The sequence below is a fragment of the Megascapheus bottae genome, chromosome 6, assembly GCF_031878675.1.
Source record: "Megascapheus bottae isolate mThoBot1 chromosome 6, mThoBot2.hap1, whole genome shotgun sequence".
Taxonomy (NCBI): Eukaryota; Metazoa; Chordata; class Mammalia; order Rodentia; family Geomyidae; genus Megascapheus; species Megascapheus bottae.
In genome coordinates, this window is record NC_143514.1 from 58,715,755 (window position 1) to 58,734,249 (window position 18,495).

An 18,495-nucleotide genomic window follows, 5' to 3' on the forward strand; every position below is an offset into this window, starting at 1 on the left:
CAAAAGGGAACGAACTAGTAGGTAGGGCAGGGATGGATGAGAATATGAAAAGGAGTAACACGGATCAAGATACATTGTATACATAAACTGTTAAATGACAACTCCTTTGTACAGCTACATAAAGATTAAAAAAGAAAGTTTTGAGCTGGGTGTGACAGCTCACACCTGTTATCCTAGCTACTTAGGAGGTTGAGATCAGAGCTTCGCCATAAAGTCAAGCCAGCCAGCCAGCCAGCCCGACTGTGAGACTCATCTCTAATTAATCACTAGAAGATAGGACGAGAGGCTGTGACTCAAGGGGCAGGGCTGTAGCCTTGAGCTGAAGAGTTCAGCGACAATGCTCAGGACCCCCTGAGCACAGCAGCCTTGAAGAGCTCAGGCCCAGAGTCCAATCCCCACTAACAACAAAAGAAAAAGGTTTTGAAAAGTAAGGAAACACTGTATAGAAGCTACAAGTTATGCTGGTGTCCTAACATCAAGGAAGATTCTGAGTAGTTACAAATCAGCCTGACAGGCCAAGGAATAGTTTGGTGGTCCAAAGCTATGCAAGGAGAGTAGGCGATGTCAGCTGCTTGCCCCAATATTTCCAATGTAAGTCTATAGTTCACCTGAAGAGTTCGGCGCTTGTTATCTTCTGTGTGGATCCAGGCTCGAAGAGTCAATTCTGTGATGAAAATCTGGGCTGCCTTGGCAAAGAGCACAGGGGCTTCGGCACTGATCATCTGCAACAGAATTACAACCCTTCCTGTCAATCACCAGTGAAGTTACTCATACCAATAGGTCTGTCTCTTGCCTCATGGCCTACCATGGGGCAAGAGCAAGGCCTACCATGGGGCAAGAGTTGACAACTAAGAAGGGAATAGCCTCTGGAAACTAAGAAAAAAATAGATCTACACAAAACTGACATTGTTGAGAAAAAAATGTTCACTATCTAGGACCTATCCTGTGCTAGGCCCTATGCATGGTACTTTCTTACTTCCATAACAGCCTTTCAAAAAAAAACTAGGGTTGGGCAAGGAGTGTGCACTAGTGCTGGCCTTGAGCAAAATAAGCTCTGGGACAGTGCTCAGGCCCTGAGTTCAAGCCCCAGGATTGGAAAAAAAAAAAAAGGTAAAAGAGAAAAGAATACTATCCTAGCATCATTTTAATTTCACTATAAATGGTATAAACTGTCAATTCACCTTCACATCTTCATCCAGTTTCATAATCTTCTTAATTCGAGCCAGTGGGAGCTCCTGTACACGGAAATCTTTCTGCAACAAACAACAAAAGGAATCTGAGCAATGGGGATAATCAGCCAGGTGGCACAGCATCACAGGCAGTGGTAAACACTGACTGGCTAGACTCTCCTCTCAGGAATATGGCAGTAGAGGAGGAACTGATTAAATGAAGAAGAAACAAGCTCCAGGGATAAATTCTTATTTAACCCACTCAGAATTTTCAACAATAACCACCAAAAAGCGAAAGTGGCACTGTGGCTCAAGTGGTAAGAGTGATAGCTGTGAGCAAAAAAAAAACCTTAAGGACAGTGACTAAGCCCTGAGTTCAAGCCCCAGGACTGGCCAAAAAGAATTTAAGGACAGTGTGTTTAGGCCCTAAGAACACACACACACACACACACACACACACACACACACACACACACACACACACGGTGTCTAAAGGATGCTGAGAATGTTATTTAGACTATGGGAACAGCAAGCACAGAAACAGAGACCTCAAATGACCCTATGTTTAGGACTTACGTCCTCAGTGCAAAAGGGAGCAGGAAGGCAGGAGTCAGAGTCTATATTGGGGTCCAGAACTGAAAGGACTTTAAAACATGTTTTAATCATAGAATCAGTCCCTAGTCTTCCTTCTTGTATGCACAAGATAATAATGCTATCCAAAAATGTCAGAGAAGGAGAGGGATTATTATTCCTTTGGAAGATCTCCCAGTATAATACACACTGCACATGATTAAACCCATTAGCTCTCTTACAAGAACACTATCACTGTTGTTTTAATTTCCAAAACTGATGTTTAAAAAAAGATCTCCTTCCTCAACATTAAATAAAACATCGCTTTTGCAACTATTTTCAAAAGCAACCTTTATCACATATAAACATATCATAATCATCCCCATATTATAGAGATATAAAATAAAGCGGACATTTATAAAATGTTTCAACACACATAAACAGAAAAGGCTAATAGTGGTGGCTCGAGTGGTAGAGCACTAGCCTTGAGAAAGCCCAAGGACAGTGCTTAGGTGCTGAGTTCAAGCCCCAGGACTGGCAAAAAAAAAAGAAACAAAGAAAAAGAAAAAAAGAAAAGCAAGATGTCTGGGCTCTCCAGATGAAGTTTTGCTGAACAGGGATATGTGACATTTTATGCAAGCATTTTGGTGGCATAATCACTTTAGTATGGTTTAACAGTTTGATCTCAACTGACAGCTGGATTTATGGACAACTACAGAGATTTTTTTTATTGTAATTAGTAAAAGGGTTACATGATATTTGCCAGATAGAAGGTGCATTAATTCACATACATTGATACCCTTTCACATGTCTTGGTACCCATTACCCTCCCCCAACTACAGAGATTTTAAGACTAATGAGAACATGAGGGTTAAGTTGAAAGATAAAATTGCTTTTATAAGATTTAGGTCAAAATAACTGGGACCAGTACATCCAATATACTGGGAAATATATCTGGAAAATTTCAATTACTTATTTTCAGAACAATCTGTACCTCAGTCTTAGATTTTGAGTATTACTAATGATTTTTACTTACATTCCAATAGTTTAAGTATAATGCTAACATATATTTTTAGGTACAGGTCCTAGGGCTTGAACTCAGGGCGTAGGCATTATCCCTGAGCTTTCTAGCTCAAAGCTAGCACTCTGCCTGTTGAGCCACAATTCTACTTTTTGGTGTTTTAGTTGGAAATAAGAGTCTTGGGGACTTCCTTGCCCAGACTGGCTTCAAATCATGATCCTCAAATCTTAGCCTCCTAAGTAACTAGGATTACAGGTATGAGCCACTGGTGTCCAGGGTATTTTGAGTATCAACCTAAAAGGTTTTAATTTTCACTGAGTTCTGCAAAGGCATAAACTAAATACTATAAAGACTGGCCAAAGCTGGGTGCTGATGGCTTATGCCTATAATCCTAGCTACTCAGGAGGCTGAGATCTGAGGATCATGATTCAAAGCCAACCCGGCACAAAAAGTCAATGAGACTCATCTCCAATTAACTGCCAGAAAATAGGAAGTGGCGCTGTAGATCAAGTAGTAGAGATAGTCTTAAGCTGAAGAGCTCAGAGACAGCGCCCAGAGTTTAAGTCCCACAACCAACAACAACAACAAAAAAGGACATGACATTATCTTCTGAAAATATTCTAATTCTGCTTTTCCTCTTTTACCACTCTCATACTTTACACTGTACTCCCAACCCAACCTCTGAATGTGCTGTTCCTCTAAACCTAGGTGCTTTCCTCTGGGTTTCCAAGCTTTCACACGTTTTTCATACTGCCTAAGATATATTCTCCCAGCCCATCTATCTGGTAAATGTCCACTCACATTTCAAGACCCAATAAATATGTTGCATTTAGGTAAAAGCCTTCCATAACTTAACCAAAGAGAAGTAAGTACCATGTCTTCTTATGTTCCTAAAACACTTTGCCTTTCATGCCTTAGGACTCAACACTGCGCCCAAGTTAGTAGGCACTTGCTAAGTTACTGCTTATAATTAATAGAAATAAAATAGTAAGCTTCCCAAAAGCCAGAGTTATCTTTGATTCGTCTAAGTGAGTGGTTTCCAACACAGGATGATTTTAGTCCAAAGAGGCGTTTATCAATGTTTGGAGACACTTTGACTTGTCACACTGGGGTAGGATGCTACTGGTATCTAGCAAGTAAAGACTAGGGATGCTGCTAAACATCCGGTAAGGAATAGGATAGTTCCTTACAACAGAGAATTATCTGACCAAAAATTGTCAATTATGCTGCTGGTGAGAAATTCTCTCCTACCCCTTCCTTCACCTCTCCTCTTACCCCACCAGAAAAAGTCTCGCTGCTAAGGATGGCCTCAAAGTTGCAATCCTCCTACCTCCACTTTCTAAGCAGTTGTCACCACAACAGGTTGTCTTTTTTTTTTTTGCCAGTCCTGGGGCTTTTAACTCAGGGCCTGGACACTGTCCTTGGACACTTTTGCTCAAAGCTAGTGCTCTGCCACTTGAGCCACAGCACCACTTCTGGCTTTTTCTGTGTACCGAAGAACCAAACCCAGGACTTCATGCATGCTAGGTGAGCACTCCACTACAGGATTTGCTCCCCGCCCCAACAGGCTGTCTTTTTAATACCTGCAAAGACAGGCATCAGTGGCTCATGACTGTGATCCTAGCTACTTAGGAGGATAAGATCTGAGGAACATGGTTCAAAGCCAGCTGAGGCAGGAAATTTCATGAGAACTTTTAACATCAATTAACTACTAAAAAGATGGAAATGGTCCTGTGGCTCAAAAGTGGTAAGAGCACTAGCCTTGAGCACAAAAGCTCAGGGACAAGGCTCAGGCCTCAAGTTCAAGTCCCAAGAATGATGCATGTACGTGCATGCACATGCAAGCACGCATGCATGTGGAGGCCTACATGTGTATGCACACACATACACGTGCACGTACATGTGTACACACATACACGTACACGTGTACACACACACACACACACACACACACACACACACACACACACACACACACACACACACCTGCAATGAATGCCTGGATCATAATAAATCACCCAAGAGCCTTCACCAAGCTGTAGAAATTCAGTAGGGCCACTAAACCAGACCTAATAGGTCAGAAAGGTAAATTTTTCATCTTTTTTACCTATTTCCAAAGAGATAAGTCTTGAATTAAACTACTTCCAAATTAAAGTTATCCACTATATACTCACATGTTCACAGAAAGCCACTAAGCTATAAAGGACACTCTTGTACTACCTTACCTCAGGTGAACCATATTTTCATTTTCTCAAATACTATGCCTTTGTAAATGTACTTGAAATTAAAAATGTTTTAGCTTTGGGCTGCGAGTGTGGGCTAGTAGCAGAGTGCTTGCCTATCATGCACAAAGCCCTTGGTTTGATTCCTTGGTACCAGATACACAGAAAAAGCCAGAAGTGGTGCTGTGGCTCAAGGGTAGAGTGCTTGACTTGAGAAAGCTCAAGGACAGTGCCCAGGCCCTGAGTACAAGCCCCAGGACTGGCAAAAAGGAAAAATACATACATATATATATATTTTTTAATTAATTTATTTATTTTAGCCTTGATCTCGGCAAGATGGATCAATCCTGTAATCCTAGCTTCTTGGGAAAAAAGGCCAGCCCAGGCAAAAAAAAAAAGTTCAAGAGAGTCCATTCGATCAGTGGCTGGCCATGGTAGTTTGTACCTGCCATCCCAGCAACAGGGAAGCACAAACAAGAGGACAGAAGTCCAGGCTGACCCAAACATATAACAAGACCCTATTCCAAAAACAATCAATATTAAAAGTTAATATAGTGGCTCAAGTGGTAGAGCACTTGACTAGCAAGTGCAAGGTCCTGCATTCAATCCTTGATACTGCCTAAAAAGGGTTTAAACCTTCAGTTTTTATTGTCTTTAGAAGTTTTTCATTCTTCCTTACCACTGTTAAGTTCCGAATTTCTTCCATGACTCGAGGCCAGAAGGACTGAAGGCTTTGCTGGGCATCACTGCTACTAGTGCCACCAAATCCTCCTTCAGTGGACATTTCGACAACTAAAAACACACAAAAACATGAAATATGTTAGAATAAAGTCATAGTCAGGCATGGTACCTCATGCCTGTAATCTCAGCTACTCAGGAGATAGAGATTGAGAGTCTGAGACCAACCCTAAGACACTATCTCAACCAATAAAGCTGCAAGTGATGGTGTGCATGTGTCATCCCACCTAGGAGTGAGGCATCAATAAAGAGTTTAGAAAGGGAAAAATGCAAGACTCTACTCAAAACAATAACTGAAGCATAAGAGCTAAGGCTTTGGCTCCAGTATCAGAGTACCTGCCTAGCAAAGGTGAGGACATAAATTCAAGTTGGGTAGGGAGGAGGAGAGGGATGGAGGCAAGGGTGGGGGGGGGGAGAAGATAAAAGGGATAAGGAGAAAGGGAGAGAGGGAAGGAATAAAGTCACACTTTTCAAGTTTTCTTTGTGGATATTTTCTCTGATCTATTCAGTTTTTTTAAGCCTGATAAGGTATATAATTGTGTCCAAATATGTGGTACATATCTAAATCTCCAAAAATAATTTAGAGGGCATTTTTCCCTTCAGCCCAGCTTAAACCAAATTATCAGGAAGTTCTAACTATAAAATTCAAAGTTTTTTTTCTTGTCCTAATATAAATTTACTTCCTGTAAAGGTAGAAAAAGTCCATCTGTCCTTCCATCCTTCTTTCATTCCTCTCTCCATCCTTCCCCCCTCCCTCCCTCCCTCCTTTTTTTTTTTAAGTCAATTGTAGGACTTGAACTCTGGACCTGGGCTTTGTCCCTGAGCTCTTCAGCTCAAGGCTACCACCCTACCCCTGGAGCCATAGCACCACTTCCCCTCCCTCCTTTCTTTCTTCTTTTATGCCAGTACCAGAGTTTGAACTCAGGACCTCATGCTTTTACTCTTGCTTGCTTGCTCATAGTTGACACTCTACCATTTAAGACAAGCCTTCAAGACTGCCCTGTGCTGGTGAAATGGAGATGGAATCTTGTGGACTTGTCTAGAGGATAGCTGTAAACCTTGACCCCTCCAGGTCTCAGGCATTCTGAATAGCTGCAATGATAGCACTAGCCATAAGTACCTAGTACATAATTTTCTTTTCTTTTTTTTGTTTGGTGGGTCATGGGGCTTGAACTCCACTTGGGTGCTGTCCCTGAGCTCTTCAGCTCAAGGCTACTGCCCTACTCCTGGGCCTGGGCATTGGCCCTGAGCTCTTCAGCTCAAGGTTACCACCCTACCCGTGACAAGCCAAGCCCCTCTGTTTTCTGGTGGTTAATTGGAGATAAGAATCTCAGGTCCTTTCGTGCCCGGGCTGGCTTTGAACCCTGAACCTCAGATCTCAGCCTCCTGAGTAGCTAGGATTACAGACGTGAGCCACCAAACCCTGCTCTAGTACATCATTTTCAATGTCATTCTCTCCTAAGTTTTTTTCAAGTCATGTATGAGTTCTCATACTTCATTCCATAGTTTGCAACAGATATACTAAAAATCCCTACTGGAAGTGAACTGCACCCTTTCCAATTCTTTCCTAGCCTGAACCCACAAACAGCATACCAACAATTAGAAGTTTTAAGGACAAGCTGGGCAACAGTGACTCATGCCTGTAATCCTAGCTATTCTAGAGGCTGAGATCAGAGGATCAAGGTTTGGAAGACAAATCTGAAAAACACTTATCTTCAACTAACCAGCAAAAAGCTGGAAGTAGCGACAAGATCAAGTGGTAGAGTGCCAGCTTTGAGCTAAAAAAAAACCTAAGCAAGAGCATAAGGCCCTCAGTCCAAGGCCCATTACCAACACAAAAGGGTGGGGGGAGGGAACTCTTTTAAAGATAGCTAAAAACAATGGAGAAGTAAAGTTAGATAATGACAAGAGGGTCAGAATTTGCATTTGGAGCCAGGCTTGTGGCTCACATCTGTAATCCTAGCTACTCAGGAGGCTTAGATCTGAGGATCATGGTTCAAAGCCATCTGGGACAGGAAAGTCTATCTCCTAGCTACAGAAGACTGGAAAAGAGTGTGGCGTGGCAGAGTGGTGGCTCACGCCTATAATCCCAGCTACAGAGGTTGAAATCTGAGAATTCCAGTTCAAAGTCAGCCGGGCACAAATCTGTGAGACTTATCTCCAATTAATCACCAGAAAACAGAAGTGGTGCTGTGGCTTCAGGGGTAGGGCTGTGGCTCCAGGGGTAGCCTTTAGCTGAAGAGCTCATGGACATCGCCCAGGCCCAGAGTTCAAGTCCCACAACCACCAAAAAAAAAAAAAAAATTGGCATTTGATCATCAGCTTTGTGAAGACCAAAACAGATCCTCACATTAGTTTTAACTGTGGTAATATTATAATGTAATTAGAGAAGGTTAAAAAACCAAAACAAAAAGCCTCCAGATGGCTTCAGTGTTTACCTAGCATTAAAAAAATCTGAGAACCAGTTTAGTTAAATACAAAGCGTAAGAAAAAATCAAATGACACAACTGTAATCCCAACTACTCAGGAGGTTGAGATCTGAAGATTGCGTTCAAAGCCAAAACCAGCTAGGGCATTGAAGTCTATGAGATATTATCTCCAATTAACCTCCAGAAAACAGGAAGTAGGGCTGTGGCTCAAAGGGGTGGGAGGTAGCCTTGAGCTGAAGAGCTCAGGGACAGAACCCAAGGCCCAGAGTCCAAGCCCCATGACCAAAAAAAAAAAAAAGGATGAGGCCAGGAGTGTGACCTAGTGGTAGAATACTTGACTAGCATGCACAAAACACTGGGTTTAATTCCTTGGTATCACATACACAGAAAAGGCTGGAAGTGGTACTATCGCTCAAATGACAGAGTGCTATCCTTTAGCAAAAAGTGACCAAGGACAGTGCCCAGGAAACTCAAGTTATCTAAGAATTCCTATTCTGGGAAATTATTTAAAAGGTTTAATATACCAGCAAGAGGCTGCTAGCAGAGAGCTATATAAGCCATTTAGAACCAATACTGAGGGGCTGCAAGTATCAAAGCCAAAATGTCAAATGATCACATGTGTAACCTTCCAGGGTTTAGATACATATGCATGCCTGTTAGATCATTCTCCACCTGCAATGGAGTTTATTAGTCCTCAGACTAATAAAAACCTACATTTAGACTGAGAATGTTTGATTCACTCTGGACTGTTCTGTCTAGGATTGTCTTAGATAGTCTCAGTTTTTTTTTTTCCTTCAAGAGAAATGTGAAGAAAAGGGGAATGAAATCTTTAAAGCACATTTTCACTATGATGTAATGACATTTGTTAGTGATGATGTAATGGGAAAGAGTTTAGAGTTAACTTCTAGTGCCTTAGGCCTATAAACAGTTCCACTTACCAACAGGAACTCTTAAGTATCTGAGAAGAATATGATCTTGGAGTTTCTAGTAGGAGTTAAAGGGAAGTGTTGAATCATCGTTGGAAACACTACATAAAACCTTGAGTCCCAAATAACCTAGTGAAATCCCCTCAAATCAGCTCTAATGATGGAGCTATGGCACATGGTCTATATACACTAGATTAGTTGTATTCAGAACATAAAAATCAAGGCAATCTAGGGGCAGGGGATGTAGCCTAGTGGTAGAGTGCTTGCCTAGCATGCATGAAGCCCAGGGTTAAATTCCTCAGTACCACATAACAGAAAAAGCTGGAAGTGGTTCTGGGGCTCAAGTAGTAGAGTGCTAGCTAGCCTTGAGCAAAAGCTCAGGGACAGTGCACAGGCCCTGAGTTCAAACTCCAGGACTGGGGGGAGGGGCAGTTTAAAATAAGGCAGAAGATGCTGCTGTAATCCAAACTACTCAGGAGATTGAGATCTAAGGTCACTCTTCAAAGCCAGCCCTGGCAGCAAAGTCCATAAAACTCATAAGACCCTAATTAACCACCAGAAAACTAGAAGTGGAACTGTGGCTCAAAGTGGCAGAGTGCCAGCTTTTTGATGACTAACTGGAAATGGAATCTCACAGATTTGTCTGTGGCTTTCTACTGAAACCCTCAGGTTCTGAGTAGCTAGGATTATAGTTATGAACCACTGTTGGCTAGCTTCCACAACTCTATCTTAAGTGAGCATCCAGCTTATATTTGATTGCCTGCCTCTCTAAATCTGAGCAAGTGGCCTACTGATAAAGCATTCTTTTCCATCATTAGACAGGTCTAACTTTTCTTTACATTAAGTTTATAAATGAAGTTCCATCTGAACTTTAAGACTGTGAAAAGCCTGTATGACTTTTCCATCCAGCAACCTTTTTTAAAAAATTGATTACAAAAAAAAATGCCGTTTCTGGCAGGATCGGTGTTTTAGTGTTTAAAAGGGAGAAGTATAATTCTAAAGAATATTTCAAAGATGGCAACGTAAGAGCTTTACAAACTACTTGCCATATATAGTATCCTCACTGTAAAGACTGATTTTGGTTTTTATGGAACTCAGTGATTTTTTATTGGGGGGGGGTATCAGTTGTGAGGCTTGAACTCTGTGCCTGGGCACTGTCCCTAAGCTCTTCAGTTCAAGGTTAGCTCTCTACATCACTTTGAGCCAGTGTCACTTCCAGTTTTCTGGTGTTAATTAGTGTCTCATGGCATTTTGTGCCTGGGCTGGCTATGAATCTCCTCAGATCTCAGCCGCACAAGCAGTTAGGATTACAGGCGTGAGTTACCAGTGCCATTACCAGTGCCCAGCTCAGTGATACTTTTATAAATATCATTAATATTATTCTGATTTAATGCATAAAGCTTGAAAATTGGGTACTTTTTAAAGTTACTTGCCTCAGGTCACAATTCAGTAAAGAGTAGGAATGCAAGAGCCTTAAGATTCTGTTACTTAGTATAGCTTGTTCATTCTCACTTCTTGTACTATTTTACATTCAAACTGTTCAGAAAGATGTGTATTCTCAGTTTGGATCACTGACACGATTCCTTGGTCCAAATGATAATTTTTATCTACTTGTTCCCATCATCTTCTGTAGCAAACAGAAGAGAAGATGACAAAAGTACTATATCTCCTATCACATAGCATCTCTCTCATGATTCATCATAACTCATTTTCTCCTCTTCCCTCCATGGAGGTTAAGTCATCTTATGCCCAGGGGTGGTTTTGAACTCAATGGGCTCAGTGATCTCCCACCTCAACCTGCTAGTGCTGGAACTACAGGCGTGAGTGAACCACTATGCCTATATTCCCTATCTCTCTTTCCATGTTCCATCTGTTTTTTCTTTTATCTTTCCCTGGCCATGACTCTAGGCTCGTTAGCACCTATGAATACTCAGTTGTGAACAGTGGAGGGCAGTAAAGTACAAGGTAAAGAAAATGTATTGGGGCCTAGGGGCTTCTTACTCTCCAGCTAACTAACTTGCTATGCTCTTGTTCAAATTACTTCCTAGGGCCACTATTAATCATTTGCAATAAATGAACAGAAAACTATGCTGGGGAGCCTCAAAAAACACTGAGCTGCTCAGCTCAGTGCCAGATGGTACAAAATCATGCCTAGAGCTGGACAAGATACCTTAAGTCCTAATTCCTGGTCAGAACAGTCCAAGGAGAAGTAACAAACCTAAAGACAACAATTCTCTTGAAAGTACTGTAGTGGGTGAACAAATGCAGCACTGGTATGCACTGGACACTATGTTGAAAATGGGAGGGAAAAATCGGGAGAGAGTGAAGGAAAGGTGACATTTTCCTAAAAGAAACACACTCTTTACCTCACTTAGGTAATGCTTCGACACTATGTTGAAAATGGGAGGGAAAAATCGGGAGAGAGTGAAGGAAGGGTGACATTTTCCTAAAAGAAACACACTCTTTACCTCACTTAGGTAATCCTTTGACACTATGTTGAAAATGGGAGGGAAAAATCCGGAGAGAGTGAGGAAGGGTGACATTTTCCTAAAAGAAACACACTCTACCTCATTTAGGTAATCCTTCTGCACATTACCTTTATAGTAACAATAAAGAAAATAAATTAAGTATAAAGTACTATAGCAACAACATAACTAGCTGCGTTTTCTCTTTCATTTAGAGCACTTTGTTTTTAAAAATGTTTCCTTAAAGCCCAGTGCAGGCTCACACCTGTAACTAGCTACTCAGGAGGCTGAGATCTGAGGATTCCAGCCTGGACACTAAAGACTGTGAACTCTTATCTCCAATTAACCACTAGAAAATGGGAAGTGGTGCTATGGCTCCAGGCCTAGAGTGGTAGCCTTAAGCTAAAGAGCCCAGGGACAACAACCATGCCCTGGGATAGGTGGTAGCCTTGAGCTAAAGAGCTCAGGGATAGTGCCCAGGTTGAGTTCTAGTCCCATGATCAACAAAAAAAAAGAAAAAATGTTTCCTTAAAAGCCCAGCTTCAGGGCCCTGGAGTTTGGCCTAACGGTTAAAGTGCTTGCCTAGCATGCACAAAGACCCGGGTTCGATTCCTCGGTATCCCACATACACAACCAAGCCGGAAGTGGCAGAGACGAGACACAACCAAGCCGGAAGTGGCAGAGACGAGACTCCGGAGCGAGCGGGGCCGGAGCGAGCCGGGCCAGAAAGAGAAGGGGGCCAAAAAAAAAAAAAAAAGAGCCACAAAAGCCTTAAAAAAAAAAAAAAAAAAAAAAAAAAAAAGCCCAGCTTCAGGGCTGGGATGTAGTTCAATGGCAAAACACCTGCCCAGCAAGTGCAATGTTCTGGGTACCACCCACCCCCAGTACCAAAAAATTAAAAAAAAATAAAAAAAATATATATATAGTGTTTTAAGTCCAGCTGATGATGTATAAAAATACATATTAAAAATGGAGGAAAGATTTCTCCTGTCTTTTGGCTTTTAATATGAAATAATTTTTTTTTCTGGTCAGTCCTGGGGGTTGAACTCTGGGCCTGAGCACTGTCCCTGAGAGGCTAGTGCTCTACCACTTGAGCCACAGCACCACTTCCCATTTTCTGGTGGTTAATTGGAGATAAGTCATATGCACTTGAGTGCCCAGGCTGCCTTTGAACCATGATCCTCAGATCTCAGCCTCCTGAGTAGCTAGGATTACAGGTATGAGCCACCAGCACCAGGCTTTTAATATGAAATAATCTTTTTTTTTAATTGTAATTAGTAAAAGGGTTACATGATATTTGCCAGATAGAAGGTGCATTAATTCACATACATTGATACCCTTTCACATGTCTTAGTACCCCATTACCCCCCCCCACCCATCTTGGTTTTCCCCCCTTCCCTATCAAATTTCAAATAACCAAATACAAATAAATTCAATATATCAGATAACCAAGTGAGATACTATAACAATATGAGATAACCAAGGGACAGCAAAGGAGATGAGAGACAACATAGTACATTAAGGACAACAATCGTTCGTTATATGGTTTTTGTTTCAATATCCTGGAGGTCCTTTCAATTAGCTTCATACTATATGGCCTTATGTATCAAGGTTTTGCTCTATTGCAGATCTCTGCTAGTAGAGCCCAAGGTTTCTACTGATTATGACGAATGAGGGAAACCATTGAGCCTAAGTTCCTTCGAGTCTGGCTTACTTCACTTAATATGATTTTTACCCAACCATCCAGAAACAAGGGCATACTAAATCCACTAGCACAACAATGTTCATTGCAGCACTATTCACCATAGCAAAGATATGGAACCAACCTAGATGTCCCTCAGTTGATGAGTGGATCAACAAGTTGTGGTATTTATACACAATGGAATTCTATGCTGCTGTCAGAAAGAATGACATCGCCCCATTTGTTAGGAAATGGAAAGACTTAGAAAAAATATGAAATAATTTTTAGATCTCTTTAAACCTAATTTGTCTTAAGAGTTAGAACAAATGTTCTAGTTTCAAATAAGCAAAGAATTAAAGTTGACAATGAATATAAATGCTTCAAATTTAAATCCCTAGGGACCATTGATGATCAAGCTATTCAACTTTTCTCTATAGACTCTGACTCGAAAACATGTAAATTCTTACTTAGATCATGCCTGTTTTAACACCTCAGTCTTCTATGAGTAGGCGTATATGGCTCTTTTGCCTTGAGGAAGGAATCAAAATCAGGAACCCAGGGCAGCTTTCTACCCTACCCTGTTCTACCTGGCCCCATTGCTCAAAAGAAAGATTCTGTTTTGAGATCTGGAAAGAGTCCTATCTGGTCCATCTCTAAGATTCTGGGTAAAGGAAACATTCTGGAAAGTATTAATTTTTGAGACTATCTCATGGATTATGACCAACATTTAAGGGTATTTCGGGATAGCACTTTTAGTAAGAAGCTTGCTTTTGTAACTGTAAGAAAATTAAATATATACATTCATTAGTGTCAATAATTTTTTTTTTCTCCACAAGAATGGTCCTGGCATCAAAAAAAAAAAAAAAAAAAAACACTTACTTTTTTTTTGCCAGTCCTGGGCTTGAGCTCAGGGCCTGAGCACTGTCCTTGAACTTTCTCAAGGCTATATAGAGTTCTACCACTTGAGCCTCAGCACCACTTCCAGCTTTTTTCTACATACGTGGTACGAAGAATCGAACCCAGATCTTTGTACATGCTAGGCAAGCACTCTACCACTAGGCCAAACTCCCCGCCCATTAATAGGAACTTTTTAAGAGTATAGAATCAGTTGAATCAGACATACTGTGATTTCTACCCCATGTGGATGTGGGGGAAGGGGAGATAAGTGACACAAATCCACCAAGCTAACTGAACAGTAAATTTCCCACCTCCATGCACAGCAACACTAATTCCTAACATTTACACATACTTTTTAAAGCAGCTTCATGTTATCTCACTTTATTCTCACTATAAACACATAAAACAGGGAGCAAAGATATAAACTTTCCCAAACAGCAGATAGCTTATCGAGAAAGATTGGAAGACTCCACCACAGCCACAAGGTGGTTTGCCAGAGCTGGAATTTGAACCTAAGTCCTCTGATTCTCAATTTGATGCTTTATCACCAAATACTCTCCTTTAGAACTGGTAATTCAGTAGAAGACCAAAAAACTTAAGAATCTACAGATTGGCTCAGCTTAGAACATAAATTTACCAAACCCTTTTCCTGGAAACAGGGAACCCTACAATGCAAAGATGCCAGATTCTTACACATTTCAAAATGGAAAACTTGAACAAGAAAGATGAAAAAGTACCAACCTGTTCAACTGCAGTTTCCTCCAAGAAGTGGAACTAGACCACAGAATTACCCTCTAACAGTGATGGTGGAAAAGCTGGGAATCAGTGAGCTTGTTAAAAATCAGAACAACTTTAGCCCTATCCCCTTGTTGGAGATGGTCCACTTACAGGACTTATCACACTTTTTAGTCTGCCAGGTAGGGCCTTTTAACATCTTATTCCAACCTCTCCAAAGTGTGTTTTGTTTTTTTTTTTAACCACTCCTTCTTGTTCTTAACCCATCTCTTTATGTTACAAGTAGAGTCACCCACTTATTTGAACTGTATTAGCTCAAGCTGTACTTTGAATCATGACCTTGTTTGGTACGTTTTTAAAACCTCCACATGAATGACATGCATGGGTCATAAACTGGGGAAGGAACTACAAAGCATACAACTTCAGAATTTTTTCAAAGGTAAAAAATTACACAGCTTAGTAAATAAGTGAAAAACTGGCCTCATATTTTCAGCAAGTCTTAGTTTCCTCTATAATTTAAACTATGGAGAAGGGTGAAAATAATAGTACTTCCACGAAAAAAAAAAGGATTCTAATTGAAGCAGCATCTCAGTTATCAGAATATTTTAGTCTTCTTTCTTTACAAGGTCATAAACCATACTATGTTACTTTAAACATTTACAAGACTAATTTTAGTCCTTCTTTTACATTAGAATGTATATTTTTTCACTTTAGGTATTAACCTGAAATTTAATTTGTAATATTCTAAGTAGAGAAAACTTTTGATCAATTATTGAATGTCTCTGGAATACCAAGGGAGAAGAGATAAAAATAAGGGTAAAACTACGAATAGAACAGACAAGGTCCTGAAGAACTGAGCCTATTCTGAGGCTGCAGAAAGCACAGATTTAAAAGGAAACAAAACTCTGCATGATGTAGAAATGAAGAGTGAGTGTGTGAGTGTGTGTGTGTGTGTGTGTGTGTGTGTGTGTGTGTGTGTGTATTTTTTCTTTTATTGGTCAGTTGTAGGGCTTGAACTCAGGGACTAGACAATGTCCCTAGGCTTCTTTTGCTCAAGGCTAGGGCTCTATGACTTGAGCCATAGCTCTACTCTGGCTTTTTCTGTGACTAACTGGAGATGAGTCTCTCAGACTTTCTTTCCTGTGCTGGCTTCAAACAGTGATGTTCAGAATAGCTAGGATTATATATGTGAGCCACCATTACCCAGCATAAATGAAGTATACTCTATCCAGTTGTATCTACAGAATTTTCAATCACAGTACACTTCAGAACTTAAATATTACACAACTTATATAAATAACTGGATAAATAAAAAAATTACTAGCTAGCATGCAGGTGGTGTTTATATACATTTACTTCCTTTGTAATGCAAAAAGTAACCCAGCTCTCTAGGATACCTCAGCCAGGTGAGCACTATTAACTTCCTTGCTGATTCTCATGTTTCTGAATAAGCAATTGGCTGAGGCAAGAGATCCTCAGATCCCAAAAGAGACACTACATCTGCTGTCACAGCAAAATTTCCAACCAACAAGATTCTACATGTAGACTTCTGATCCTCCTCCATGACCTATTTTCTCTCCTTTCCTCAGGGTCCAAATAGAAAACCTGCAGATGCATTAAAAGAAAAAGAAACATCACAGATAAAAAGTAAAAACAACTTAGAAGACTAAAAGAAATGTACAATGAATTCAATGGGAGCTGAACAGGCCAGTCACTAAAAAGCTGAAAGGCTTTAACAAGAGGACCGTATCTCTCTGGGCCTCCATTTCTGTTTATAAGGAACTAGACTCGATCCCTAAATGATTCCAAATGTTTAAGGATATGGTTCAGTGATAGGCCACTTGCATAAATGATTCCCATCAGCCTAATTAGGACAGTATTCAAACTCTGCATGAATGTTACTGGAGATAGGGATTAACAAAAATAAAAGAATGCTTTGTAGGGGCTAGGAGTAAAGCTTAGTGGTAGAGTTCCTGCTAGTATGCCAGAATCTGAGTTCTACCCCAAGCACTGGAAGAAAAAAAAAGGTGGGGGGGACTATAAAGAATACTTTTTAGGTTATTAAAACCCTTGCAAAAGTATATAAAAGTACACAGCTTCTTATGATTGCTTTTCCCAAACATATGCATCCCTGGAACTAGTTTTTGTTTTTTGTTTTATTTCGTTTTGTTTTTTATTTTGGAGTGTTAATGCTAACTTTGCAAAAATTCCTCTGTCTGAAGATGACAATTCACAGAACATCAATACACACTAATCATGCCAAAGAGGAAGTGATTTAAGAGGACAGAATCACAAAATATGGAGGAAGGGGGGAACATAGTAGCAAAGAAGTCCTAAAAATAAATAACACAGGCAAATAAAATGGGTGTTGGGAAAAGAAATCTCCATGGGTTTCCATTATTTAAAGATGCATCTTACAGTTCCAACAGTACCAAACTCATGCTACTGCTAAAAGTTCAATGAAAGGCCTTTAAAGTCTTCATTCCAACATTTACTTACTTGCTGCTACTCCTAGCTGGGACTGCCTCCCAAACCTGAACAATGAAGAAGGGATATATGACCAAAAAGCAAACTAAGAACAGCTCCAGTAAATACCTTTTTCCCACCCCACCACATCTCTGCTAGATAAAAATCAGCTATCCTTACAACTTACCACATTATATACAATGCAAATCTCAGTATCCAATCAACAGTTTTTATTCTGAAAGGTCCTAAATCTAATCATTCTGACTTCATCTTATTTGGAGGCCCTGAATAAAGGATTAAAATAGTTCTCTTAAGACTTTTGATGGAAGTTGGCACTGGTGGCTCATGCCTATAATCCTAGCTACTCAGGAGGCTGAGATCTGAGGATGACGCTTCCAGTCCCAACAGGAAAATCTCTCTCTTTTTTTTTTTTTTTTGGCCATTCCTGGGCTTGAGCTCAGGGCCTGAGCACTGTCCTTGGGCTTTCTCAAGGCTAGAGCTCTACCACTGAGTCTCAGCACCACTTCTGGCTTTTTTTCTATATAAGTGGTACCAAGGAATCGAACCCAGGTTTTTGTGCGTGCTAGGCGAGCACTCTACCACTAGGCCAAACTCCCAGCCAGCAAACAGGAAAATCTTATCTCCAATTAATCACCAAAAAGTTGGAAGTGGAATTGTGGTTCAAGTGGCAGAGTGCTAGCCATGAGCAAAATAGCTCAAGGATAGTGCTCAAGCCTGAACACACACACACACACACACACACACACATGCACACGCACATGCACACACACAGACTCATGGCAAGTAGGAAAGAAGATAGGAGGAAGGTAAAGGGTAGGGGCAGGGAATTTTTATGGAGCTAGGTAACGATTCATACCTGTAATCCTATAATCCTAGCTTCTCAGGAGGCTAGAAGGAGATTAGAAGTCACAATTTTGAAAAGTCTGGGAGATTGACTACCTCCAATTAACTACTGTGAAGTCCTGAGCTTAAGCTATCATATTCGCACATACATATAAAAAAAGGAATCTTGAAGGATAATAGTTTGATGCGCTCAACATAGGCATTAAATATCCTATTAACAGATAGGAATAGGCAGGTGAAGCCATGTGTGGCAGGTTTAAACAAACTCCTCTGTCAATATATTAAACTATCAGCATTTTTTCTTTGATGCCA

The 18,495-nt window shown here is 40.6% G+C and overlaps 1 protein-coding gene across 6 annotated transcripts in view; it reads right to left on the reverse strand.

The window, feature by feature from the left end:
• The window catches only part of Nfyc (nuclear transcription factor Y subunit gamma), a 58,179-nt gene that overhangs the window by 21,781 nt on the left and 17,903 nt on the right, over window positions 1-18,495 (reverse strand). For all 6 annotated transcript variants that reach the window (XM_090335106.1, XM_090335105.1, XM_090335108.1 and 3 more), the window contains 3 exons: window positions 5,662-5,774; window positions 1,182-1,253; window positions 609-722 (listed from right to left, as the gene is read on the reverse strand). In XM_090335106.1, coding sequence (XP_090191232.1) covers window positions 609-722; window positions 1,182-1,253; window positions 5,662-5,766 — 291 coding nt within the window. In that variant the 5' untranslated portion in view covers window positions 5,767-5,774. The remainder of the gene's footprint in view (window positions 1-608; window positions 723-1,181; window positions 1,254-5,661; window positions 5,775-18,495) is intronic.